We start from the raw sequence: 12,404 nt of genomic DNA on the forward strand, positions 1-12,404 counted from the left end.
CAACTCCAGTCCCTGAGAGCCACATACAGATCCGGTTTTCGGGATATCCACAATTAATATGTATGAGATAGATCTGCATACAACAGAAGCAGTACATGCAAATTTAACTCATGCATATAAAATTGTGGATGTCCTGAAAACCAGACTTGTGTGTGGCTCTCAAGGACTGGAGTTGGTCATCCCTGCTTTAGTCAGTCTGGTTTTCAGAAGATCCACAAGAAATATGCATAAGATAGATCTGCATGCACTGGAGGCAGAACGTGCAAATTTATCTCATGCATATTCATTGTAGATATGCCAAAAACCAGACTGGCAGAAGGGTAGAGGAACTCCACAACAGCCTGAGAAATGCTTCACTAGATTGCTAGACAGAGCTACTGGATTGTTATGTAAAAGTTGGACTCACTGGACCTTTAACCTTCTTTCAACCCAACTATCGGGCCGATACAGTAAAGTCTGCGGGAGAGCCGGTATTCACTATGCAAATTAGGCCCGCCGGTAAAAACAGGCAAAAGGAGGTACTAGGCGCGTCCCTAGTGCCTCCTTTTGGACCGGAGCGGCGGCTGTCAGTGGATTTGACAGCCGACGCTCAATTTTGCCAGCGTCGGTTCTCGAGCCCGCTGACAGCCACGGGTTCGGAAACCAGACGCCGGCAAAATTGAGCGTCCGGTTTTTGACCCGCGGGCCGACCTCAAATTTTTCTTTTTTTTTTTTTTAAACTTTTGGTAACTTTCGGGACCTCCGACTTAATATCGCCATGATATTAAGTCGGAGGGTGCACAGAAAAGCAGTTTTTACTGCTTTTCTGTGCACGTTCCCGGTACCCAAAGGTAGGTGCTAATTTCTGAAAGCAAAATGTGTGGCTTGGCTGCACATTTTGTTTTCTGAATCACGCGGGAATACCTAATAGTGCCATCAACATGCATTTGCATGTTGAGGGCGCTATTAGGTTCGGGGGGGGGGGTTGGATGCACGTTTTTGGCCCCTTACTGAATAAGGGGTAACGCTAGCACGTCAAAAACGCGCGTCCAATAGAGAGTTAACAGTGCGCTCCAACGGAGCGCAGTGTACTGTATCTGCCCGTATGTAAACAGAGTAACACCTAGAACTTAGTTTAATGTCAGTGATGATTTATGTATGTTTTTACATTCTCTCATCGATCCACAGTCTGCTGTATTGTGATAAAAGCATTTCATACCGCTTCCCTCCTCTCCATATCCCAGATGTGGTGGAATGGTAATCCTTCTCCTTTCTCCAATGCACACGCCCAGAAGGCCTTCATCCATGCCAGCGATCACATATCCTTTCCCAATGTAGGTGTCGTAAGTGTGGTTCCGTGAATAGCTAAAATAAAACAAGGTGTTCACCTCATGAAATAAAAGGCAAATAAGGCACAACAGCTTCTGACACTATTGAAACCTATTTGCTAAATGTGATTAGTGTTGGAATTTTTTCAAGTCCGGTATAAGGGCTTTTGTTTTTACCTTGGAACATAACCTCACTGGACTTCCTAAAATTGTTGGTCTCTCAGTAAACTGAAATCGAAACATATCTTTCAATGTTTTTTTGTTTTTTTTTAAGTGAAAGAGTTAATACACTTTCATCAAGTCTAGCAATGCTGTATTTAGCAAATTTTCAACTTTCTGGTCACATGGTATGTATTTGTCAGAAAGATTCATTAACATCTATTGGAGTGCTGACCTATGTGAGGGAGATCCTGCTTGAGAAGCCATCTTAGATCTCCTGTGCCTCATATTGCCTTAGGATGGGTGCATAGTAGAAGACGTGGAAGGGAAACAGGTGGGAACAGTTTGCAATTGCTCAAATACTGCCCTTAAAAAATAGGCATATGATCTCGGCTGGTGGTATCAGTTCTCTGCCACCAAGGGTCACATTCTGGTGAAGGAGAAACAATGGAGTGAACGAAGTCCTAGAAAAAAAGTAGAATTAAGAAGACTAGAATTGGATGGCAGCAGTCAATCAACTGCAATCTTCACCCCACTCCACTTATGTTTTTGGTTTGTGTGCCTGAACTACCAGACCTTACCCTTGACATCAATTTCCACAGATGGACAAAACGAATACATAGGCACATATTTATTTTCATAAAAGAAGCTAAAAATGACATCTCACAGCTCCACTATATAGGCCTCACCATGCACCCACTCTGTGCAACAGATTAGTTCACAGTGGAGTGAGTAGACTGGCAATGCTGAAGACGATTTAAACAGAAAATCCTATGACTAATGTACAAATACCTGCTTTTTCCACACAAAAATAACTGCCCCTTATTTATTTACAGTAGGGTGACCCAAGTAACATTATCTCCCTTCTTTTAGGATCATCTTATCCCCTTTCCCTATACGTATTCATTCTTACTCTGACCTGTTAAAGTACAATGAAGTTCTGTATCTTGTTGTATACCATGCAGCATAAGTGTCTATACATTATCTTGAAACATCTTTGCAGGAAAAATAATATAACCATACAGTTTTACTGTATTGTACAAAAAAAACACCCATTTACATCTGCACTTATTAAATGTTATGTACTTTAGAAGTAAAGTCACCTGGAGTCAAACAAAAAGCCATCCAAAAGTGTGCCATTGTAATGGTATCGGATGAAGTCCCCAGACTGGCTTACACGCTCACAGGATTCAGGCGCAAACTGCTTCTCAACTGTAATGGCATCTTTTGGGTTGTGAAGATCTACCAGAGCTACGTCAAAGACCAGCGAAGCCTGGGAAGGGATATCCTTGCCTGAGGAGGAGTAGGAAACAGGCAGAAAAGGTGAGATCAGCCATTCCTCACTGCGAATAGGATGTCCATTCATCCCCTTTCCCCTGTCCATATTTTATACGATATGTGCTTTCCTTGTGGCTTTTGCCTTCTACTCAAATGGTCGACTCATTATTTTAGACTATCTAACCCCTTTTTCTCAGTTAAGGATTTAACAAGTTACAGCACAGGCAATCAAACTGAGTCCTCCAATCCTGCAGATCAGAGTCATAATCCCCACTAACCACTTTTAGTAACCTACAAATGTTTACTAGTTGGTTAAGGATTTTCGTTGGCCAATCAATCAGAGCCTGCCCCAACTAGCTCCCCAATCTAAGCTATTTTAGGATGTGGCTAAAGTGCAAATTTGAGGTAGTGGTTTTTTATTCATGACTGTCAAAGTCTTCCCTCATCAGGCCCCACCTGCCTCCCTTTTTATAATCCAACTATTATAGAAACAGTTGTTGAAAGGGAGGGGAGCAGGAGGCACAGATTATGGCACCCTTCAAAACCTGGTAAACATGCACGCGTGCATTTACGTAGGGCAGCAAAATTCCGGGCCCCACATCCCATACTACTAATCCTTCCCGGCTTGCTCAAGACCTCAGGGCTCCAGCAGCAGAATCAGTCTCCTGCCCCTTCAAACAGTCGTCCAACTGCAGTACCTCACTTCACGTGTACCTAGGAAAGCATGTGCCCGCATAAAAGCAGGCAAGAATTACCATCTCCGTCTTCTCCATAGGCAAGGAAAGGTGGCACGGTGATGAAGCGCTTCTCTCCCACACACATTCCCAGCAGGCCCTTGTCCATACCCGGGATCAGCCAACCAATCCCCACGTAGGTGTCATAGGTTCTCATCCGAATGTGGCTTTCCAAAATAAATAAGGGGGCGGGAAATAAAAACAAAAACGTGGCTATGAAATTTAAAAATAAAACAAAAAAAAAAATCATTAAGATTTAAAAAAAAAAAAGTACTCAGTATAACACCTACAGCAGATTTTTGCAAGCGTTAAATTAGGACCGTTCTAGATTTGTTACGGCATTTTTAAAAACAAGCTCTGATGCCCGTTTCACAGATACCCAGTCTGTTAAATGTTTCATATCCATGATTCAGTGGCACCCTACTTTTAAACTCAAGGGCTCCAGATGCTGATAAGACAGCTGGAAAGCTGCAAGCCCTGCAAACCGGCTGCAGACCCCTCTAGAAATCTGTTGCATGGGACCAAAGGAAGCAACCAGTGCACAGCACAATGCTGCGGCCAACACCTGAGTGAGAGAGGATAGAGCAGGGACTGCAATTAAGGCTAGCCCAAAGCACCCAGGCCATGGCAAAATATAATTAGGAGACCACCAGCATAATTTTTCTTCATCAGTTCATTTATTTAAAAAAGTTTTTTCGCTCGTTGATTCTCAGCAATCTGTAATGTTGGAGATCTTTGTTCAATGTTTGACATGATGATAAGAGTGTCAATAATAAAAAGATTTAAACATAAAACTTTTTTCTTCCATGTTATGCTGTTTTTCAGGTATATTTTCATGTTTCACACCTGAAAAGCAGGGTGAAAAACCTTGTAGGAGTACATGGAACAGCAGTGTACGTTTTAAAGTCAGACAATGGGAAGGGAAAGGAATATTTTGAGACTCTACAAATAGAGTAAGGAAAGGGACAGGGACAGTTGTTGCTACTGGAATTCCATTTTTCAAAACTTTTACTCCATTTCAACTATAGAAAAACACCACTGGGGTCAATTTTCAATAATTTATAAGTATTCCAGCTGTATGGCGAGTTTTGAATATTTCACGTACTTATCCAGCTAAAATTTAGAGGTCCATATTCAGATGCTCTGTGGCTCAGCTAATTAGCCAAATAAACTTATCTAGCTAACTTAGCTGGATATATTCCGTGGTGTGGCTGCTATCTAAGTTAACTGAATAAGTTTATCCAGCTAACTTTAGGACAGGTCTGCGGGCCAACCAGAGTTAGTCAGATAACTGGGAGGAGGAGTTATGTGGATAAGTTATGTCCCTGGAACATCCCTCACTTATCCGCTAAATTCTAGCCAGCTAACTCTTTATCCAGCTAAGTTCCCAAATTTTCTTTTAGCTGGATAATGGGCAGTACTGTAATCCATTTTGGTTTTCAACAACAAAATACAGTCATGTCTTGAGTGAGTGATAAAGGAAAACTGGTTTTACCTTGCTAATTTTCATTCCTACAGTACCACGGATCAGTCCAGACTCCTGGGTTTATGCATCTCTGCCAGCAGATGGAGACAGAGAAAGTTTTATGGACACTACTACATAATCCCTGGTGCCACCTGCAGTTCCCTCAGTATTGACCTGTACCCAAGCACAAAAAATCATAAACACAGCAACCAATTCAACAAATTTACAAAAACTTTCAACAAGTCTGTATTCCATTCCAAGAACATCTGTATTCTTTACTAATAAATCCAAGCTGAGCGGACAATTCTCCACCTGCACAGGTCGTGCGGATTCTGGACTGATCTGTGGTACTACAGGAATGAAAATTAGCAGGTAAGAACTAATTTTTCTTTCTCTGATCGTACCCAGATCAGTCCAGGCTCCTAGGAGGTACCAAAGCTCCTACTTAGGGTGGGACCTGGAGAGTCCTGCTTGCAAAACTCTCTCACCAAACGACCGGGACTCTGGATCCCCCACATCTAAACGATAGTACCTTGCAAAAGTATGTAGCGATTTCCAAGATGCTGCTCTGCAAATTTCCTGCAGCGAAACCAGCTGAGTCTCTGCCCACGAGGCCGCCTGAGATCGCGTAGAATGAGCTCTCAAACCCTCAGGAACTGGACGTCCCTTCGTTATGTACGTGGATCCAATGGCTTCTTTAAGCCACCTCGCAACAGTAGCCTTGGAAGCCTGAGAACCTTTCTTGCAACCACTCCACAAAACAAACAGATGATCCGATCTCCTGAATTCATTCGTTAACTTGAGATACCTCAACAGAGCTCTGCGTACGTCCAACAGCTTAAACTCCCTCGCATGAAGTGCAGAAGCTTCCATTTCAGGAAAGGCTGGAAGATCCACAGACTGATTCACATGAAAAGCCAATGCCACCTTCAGCAAAAACGAGGATACCATCCGCAAAGATACCCCAAGTCCAAAATCTGCCGAGATGGATCATGGCAGGACAAAGTCTGTAACTCAGAAATTCTCCTAGCTGAACAAATGGACACCAGCAAAAAAAAAAAACCTAGAGACTCCAGAGTATTTATCACCTTCTGCACTGAACGGCAACAAACATCCTCCAACTTCACTCTGATAAGCCAGTCGTCCAAGTAAGGATGCACCAGCACTCCCTCCTGCTGTAATGCCGCCACAACCACCATCATTACCTTGGTGAACGTGCAGGGTGCCATGGTCAACCCGAAAGGAAGAGCCTGAAATTGGAAATGCTGCCCCAGCACCATGAACCGCAGAAACCTCTGATGATCTGAGCGAATGAGAACATGGAGGTATGCCTCCCATCAGATCCCAAGAAGCCAGAAACTCTTCCTTGTGCACTGCCGCAATTATATACTTCAGTGTCTCCATCCGGAATCTCAGCACCTTCAGCGCCACATTCACCCGCCTCAAGACCAGAATCTGGCGGAAAGTACCTTCCTTCATTGGAACCGCGAAGTAAATGGAATACCTTCCCTCGTCCTGCGGAACTGGAATCACTGCTCCTAACAGCCGCAACCGGTCTAATGTCTCTCGCACCGCCCATCGCTTTTCCAACGACGCACAGGGGGAGACTAGAAACAAGTCATGAATGGGCTGAGCAAATTCTAACTATGCTGAGGACCCATTGATCCTGAGTGATTTTGGCCCACTCCCCATAAAACTGTGCCAAGCAACCCCCTATAAAGGGAACAGCAGAGTGGACCAGCATCACCTCATTGTGAAGTTCCACCTCCTGTGGAAGCTCTGAAGGGCCTCCGGCCTCCATGAAAGGTCTGCCCCCAGGACTGACCTCAGGGAGAGAACTGCTTCTGCGAAGCTGGGGCTCCCTTCACAGGATGAGACCTCCTAAAGTCACAAAAATGTGATAGAGTCTGAAAGAACGCTTGCCCTTAGTCTTGTCCTCTGGAAACGTATGCACCTTATTCTCTCCCAAATCTTTCATGAACTGCTCCAAGTCCTCTCCAAACAAAAGGCGTCCCTTAAAGGGTAGAGAACCCAACTTGAACATAGACGACACATCTGCCGACCAGTTACACAGCCATAACAACCACCTGGCTGATACCACAGATCCTACAATGTGAGACAAATTTCTCACCAAGTCATACAGGGCATCCGCAACATATGCCACCAATGCTTCCAAGCGCTCAGCTTTACCTACCTTGTCACCAGACTTTGCCTGCCCATCCTGAAATTGTTTCACCCAACGCAGGCAAGCTCTTTGCATGAAGCTGGAGCAGATGGCTGCCCACAAACTCAGTGCTGACACCTAAAAAAATCCTCTTGAGGTGAATCTCCAGCTTTCAATCCTGGACATCCTTCAAAGCCGCGGAACCTGTGACTGAGTTAGTCATCTGTTTTGCGACAGCCAACATTGCAGCATCCACTTTTGGAAGGGAAAACAGCTCCAACATCTGTTTAGGCAAAGGATAAAGCTTTGCCATGGTCCCCCACTCTTAAGGCGGCATCGGGAGCTCCCCACTCCCGATCCACCAGCTTCTTCACCAACTTATGATAGGGAAAAGCCCTCGTGGGACCCCTTAGCCCATCCAGGACCGGGTCCGCCCCAACCATGTCAGAGTCTTCTTCCAGAATGTTCAGCCCAAGCTCCTCTAGACCCTGAGGAATCAGAAGGCCTAATTCTTCCCTATGGAACAAGCGAACCATCTTGGGTTCATTCCCCTCAGAAAATCGGAACTTCTTTCGGATCATCCTTTGGAACCATGCCGGTCGCGTCCGGATCAACCCCCTGGACCTGTGAAAACAACGCTTCCAGATCCCTGGGAGTTCCCTCCAACTCGACTGACTCATCTGAGTCCTCACCAGCCTGAACCAGACACAGCAAACGCTGAATTCTTACTCCAGGACTGCTCAGGTCTGGAACACAAACCCAGACCCACAGAAGGCAGAGACTGGGTCCCCAGCCCTGCCTGCTGAGCTAAAATAAGCTTCTTGAAGAAGCAAGAAAAAATCTGCCGAACAAGGCCGAGGAGCAGCAGGCAACTGCATGGACCTAGCTATAGGCAGATCTGAAGCAACTACCTCATCTGCCCTCCCTGCTCCTCCCTGTAGCTCATGAGGAATGGGGAAAGCCTTGGGGGGAAATCCCCCCCTCCTCCATCAGTGCCGCATGATAATCCAAGATGGCCACCGTTGCCACGCCGATGGAAAAAGAGGACCCGACCCGCTCCGACCTCTGGTGCGCAGGGGGGCAGCTGCAGTGGGAGAGCTTGCACTCCATTTACTTCATTTCACAGCTACCGGAGTTTCCGACGGCCCCTCTCCCTCCCGAAACGCAAGCTGCACAGAGCCCAAGGCGGCACAGACATGCCGGCGCCACGCCACACACCATAATGCAGTCGGCGAGAAAAAAATCCCCCTGCCGTGCCCAGGACACAGTAATAACTGGGAGAAGGAAAGCCTTTACTTCCAACCGCAGAAAGGGAGAGAACTGTCCCTCAGAACCCCCAGGCCTCCCGGGCTTTACCTCTGTCCTTGACTATCTTTTTTTTTTTTTTTTTTTTTTTTTAACTTTAATAAACAAAACTTCCCTTAACATGGAAGACAGCTGTCCAGCACCAGATCAGCTAAATTTAAAAAGGAGAGGCAAGCTGAGAAAAAGAAAAACCAGCTGCCCTGAGCCCACAGCCGCCTGAGCAGCCTCATGAAGGGGAGGGATCTGGACCACCAGATTTACACCCCACAGGGGAATAAAGCGAGCACACAAAAGGGTCACCAACCCCCAGATCATCTACCTCAACCAAATAGGGAAGGATCCACCAGGACCCAAAACCCCTTGGGAGGAAGGCTCAAAAAATGAAAGTACTCTCCAGACCTGCACCATTCACCACCTGCTGGAGACAGAGAAATACTGAGGAACTGCAGGTGGCACACGTGGTTAAGTAGCAGTGTCTGTAAAACTTTCTCTGTCTCCATCAGCGGGCAGGGAGACAAAACCCAGGAGTTGGGACTGATCTGGGTATGTACAGGGAATCTTGCTCTTTACTTTTCTCTATTTCTTTGTGTTGGCAAAGGCTGGGTTTGGGTGCTGGTTCAAAATTAAACTAGGATTACACAAACATACAGGGTGAGTTGAGAATTCTAGAGAACCCAACAGAGGGGTTTCTCCTTTACAAAGAACCAAAGGAGGCATTAAAAATAACAAAACTGGCAGATATGCAAGGAAAGCCAACAGCACTTGATTTGATGGTATAAGAAATATCTGTTCTTTTACAAGGTAGCTTACTCATCTTGGTCTGGCCAAGGTTTAAATGATTTCATGTCCTCAGTGGGGGAGCAGGTGACAGGGTATTAAACTCCCTTCCCTCAACCCCACCCCCTTATTGTACAGGTTCTCAATTTTAGCCAAAATGTCAAGAATGGACTGTCCTCAGCTGACACCTTAGCCAAAAGGAAGCCAAGGAGTCCACAAGGAATGAGTAAAGAAATGAGAATGGTGGGACATGCAGCTGGAACCAGCACGTCATGGACCAGCACTTCTTTGGGGGTAGGAGGATGAAAAGATCAGACTATCATATCCAAATTGCTGCACAAATTCCTTTCCAATCAAAGTGATAATCAGTAACCAAATCAGTCATCCAAAAAGGTGTAAAACATACATCTCTGAAAAATGTGTTGCATTTGTTAATAATGGATTTGCATAACATTAACAAACATTTAACAATGATTTGCTTTGAACTAAATCAGATTTTATTTATTTATACATCATTTACAATCTGTCAGTCCATAATCAAGTTCTTGGCAGAGAATAGCCTAATAAATTCAAATAATAAATTTGGGAGCTTTATTGGTCAGTAAGGGAAGGGGGCCCCGGACTACTGTGATGCTGAAACACTATGGGCATGTGCCAGTAGATGCTATCACGAATGCCTATTTGTGGAGCCTCACTGGTGTACTGAATTTGGGATAAGTACAGCGTGTAGATAGCGTATGACATAATATGTGCATTTTGCTCTGGCTTTGCTGACAAATCGCCATGCCCGAGCTATTAAATAAAAAGTTCCAAAAAAGTAAAAATACCTCGAGTCAAAGAGTGTCCCATCCAGCAGTGTCCCATTGTAGTGATATCGCACAAAATCGGACACCTGCACAGTGCGAGAGCAGCTGTCGGGTGTGTGGTAAGTCTCGACCAGGAGCTTGTCTTCCGGATTCCAGAGGTCCATCAAAAGCACGTCAAAGTGAAGCACCGCATCAGGAGGAATGACGCCAGCTGCAGTTGCAAAGTAAAACAAAAAAAAGAATCAACAAACTTACAAACTTGCTTTTATCCTACCCGTCTCACGAACATTCCTCCTGTGCATCCTTATGCTTGGCTATTAACATCATGCTCTTGGGGTATAGAAATCTGCAGGAGCAGTAAGCTATAGCTGGTGAAGAGCCGATGTGAACCAACCAGGAAAGAGGCCTCGGGCCGATCGTACCTGAAGCTCTCACGGTAGCGTAACAGTGTGATAAGGAGGGGGCCAGAGTCAAAAGGGATGCTAAGGTGCATAGGGAGAGGCATAGCCAGCAGAAAAAAAAAAAAAGAAGGAGGTAATAATGCCCCTTTACAGGTTATTGGTGAGGCCACACTTTTGGAGTATTGTGCTGAGTTCTGGAGGCCGTACCTCAGGAAGGACAAAGAGAGGCCAGAGACCAGCCAGAAATATGCAACCAAAATGGTGAGGGGTCTGCACCAAAAGTCCTCAGAGATGATCTGAAGGACCTCAATAGGTATATCCTAGAAGAGAGAAGAGACAGGGAGAATATGATACAAGAAACAAACCTTCTTCAATGGAAAGCAAAACTGTAAAACTAGGGGTCTTGCTATGAATGTCTAAGGGGATAGCTTCAGAAACAATGTCAGGAAGTATATTTTCATGAAGGAGGGACATCCTTCCTGAGGGGAGACATACAAAAAAAAAAAAGTAACAGAATTTTAAAAACACCTACATTACCGGAATGCAATCCCCTCACAGAGGATCCCTGGAGACAGAGGATGGCAATGAAGCAATGGCTAACCTGCACAGAGCAGCAGTTCAACCCATATCAGGGCTATAACTGTTTTGTTCTTCCAGGAATGCAGTGGAACTTATTGGGTAGACCGCATGGACCATTTTGGTCTTCATCTGCCATCATTTACTATCTTACTATATTGTGTGTGCGAACAATTGCAGCACACACCAGTGCGTGCCGTTGACGTACACACACGACACACGCACAGCACATGAACTTTCCTCACAGGGGGCTTCTGCCCGTGTACCCCGACACAAAGCAACCGTTGTGCTGATAAGGGTTGACAGCTCTGGCATGAACGCAGGGTTTCAAGCTCTCACTTTGGCATGGGAACTGCACTAAATGAGCTGGCACAGGAATGCCCCTTCTGGGGTGGGGAGGCGGGGGCCAAGAGCGCAAAGGGTTGCTGCTGCCTCCTGAGAAGCCAACTGCTTGCATTAAGTAAAACCAAAACGGAAAGCTCCCAATCTGATGATAACCCTCTTTTCTTAAAAGACTTTTTTTTACACATTCATGCTTATAGTAAAAGTGGACTAATATAGCAAGACTGGCTTAATAGGCTACTAATGTGGGTCCTTGCAGGACCTCTTTTTCCCCAGTCATGGAGGAATTGTGGGACTTCATATCTTTAACAGCTTATTTTACATACAACCCATACATATAATTCTCTTTTGTGTGTGACCACTCAGGAAAATTTTTAAAAGGATGCTTTGCAATCCACGCCCCATGGTCCTTCTTTGATCTTTGCCATGGCTCTTTGGCGCATCAATGAGTTAATACCTCTGTACAGGTCTCTGGATTACGGTGTTAAATTCTGCAGACCACACCTCTAAAAAGATCGAGACTGGAGGAAGTCAGAGAAAGGCTACCAAAACTGTTCCCAAGTCTGCAGTGAACGTCCTGTGAGAAGAGACTTACAGACCTAAATATGTATAACCTAGAAAAGGTAATGACAGGCATTCAAATACCTCAGAAAGGGATCAACAATGCACAAGAAGCAAGAATTTTTCAGTGGCAAGGAAGTCATGAGAGGCTCAAAGTAGACTGAGCAGTAATAATAGAAATTCTTTTCTTCACCAAAAGCTTAGTGGATACAAGGAATAGCCTCCCAGTGGAGGCAACAAAAACAGTAGCAGAATTTAAGATGGCATGGGCTAAACACAAAGGATCCTTAGTTGCAAAGAAGCATAGGGAAAGTCAGAGATCAACTGGGGTCCACGACATTGTATGAGGTAGCAAGTTAGGCAGACCAGATAGGGTGGCCCAAAAGACCATAAGCCCTATTTCATATTTCCATGGTCTCATATGTAGGAAGCACCAAGCAATGGGGAGTGGGGCTGAGGCTCAGTAAGCCAACTGTTTACTTTTGTAGAGACAATACATAGCTGATACTGTCTGGACCTCAGTGCAAAC

The 12,404-nt window shown here is 45.1% G+C and overlaps 1 protein-coding gene across 1 annotated transcript in view; it reads right to left on the reverse strand.

Moving 5' to 3' along the window:
* The window catches only part of FKBP9 (FKBP prolyl isomerase 9), a 72,291-nt gene that overhangs the window by 23,568 nt on the left and 36,319 nt on the right, over window positions 1-12,404 (reverse strand). The window contains exons 3-6 of the mRNA XM_029589785.1: window positions 10,017-10,206; window positions 3,500-3,645; window positions 2,570-2,759; window positions 1,199-1,344 (exon numbers count right to left, since the gene is read on the reverse strand). Coding sequence (XP_029445645.1) covers window positions 1,199-1,344; window positions 2,570-2,759; window positions 3,500-3,645; window positions 10,017-10,206 — 672 coding nt within the window. The remainder of the gene's footprint in view (window positions 1-1,198; window positions 1,345-2,569; window positions 2,760-3,499; window positions 3,646-10,016; window positions 10,207-12,404) is intronic.

Source organism: Rhinatrema bivittatum, chromosome 2, assembly GCF_901001135.1.
Source record: "Rhinatrema bivittatum chromosome 2, aRhiBiv1.1, whole genome shotgun sequence".
Taxonomy (NCBI): domain Eukaryota; kingdom Metazoa; phylum Chordata; class Amphibia; order Gymnophiona; family Rhinatrematidae; genus Rhinatrema; species Rhinatrema bivittatum.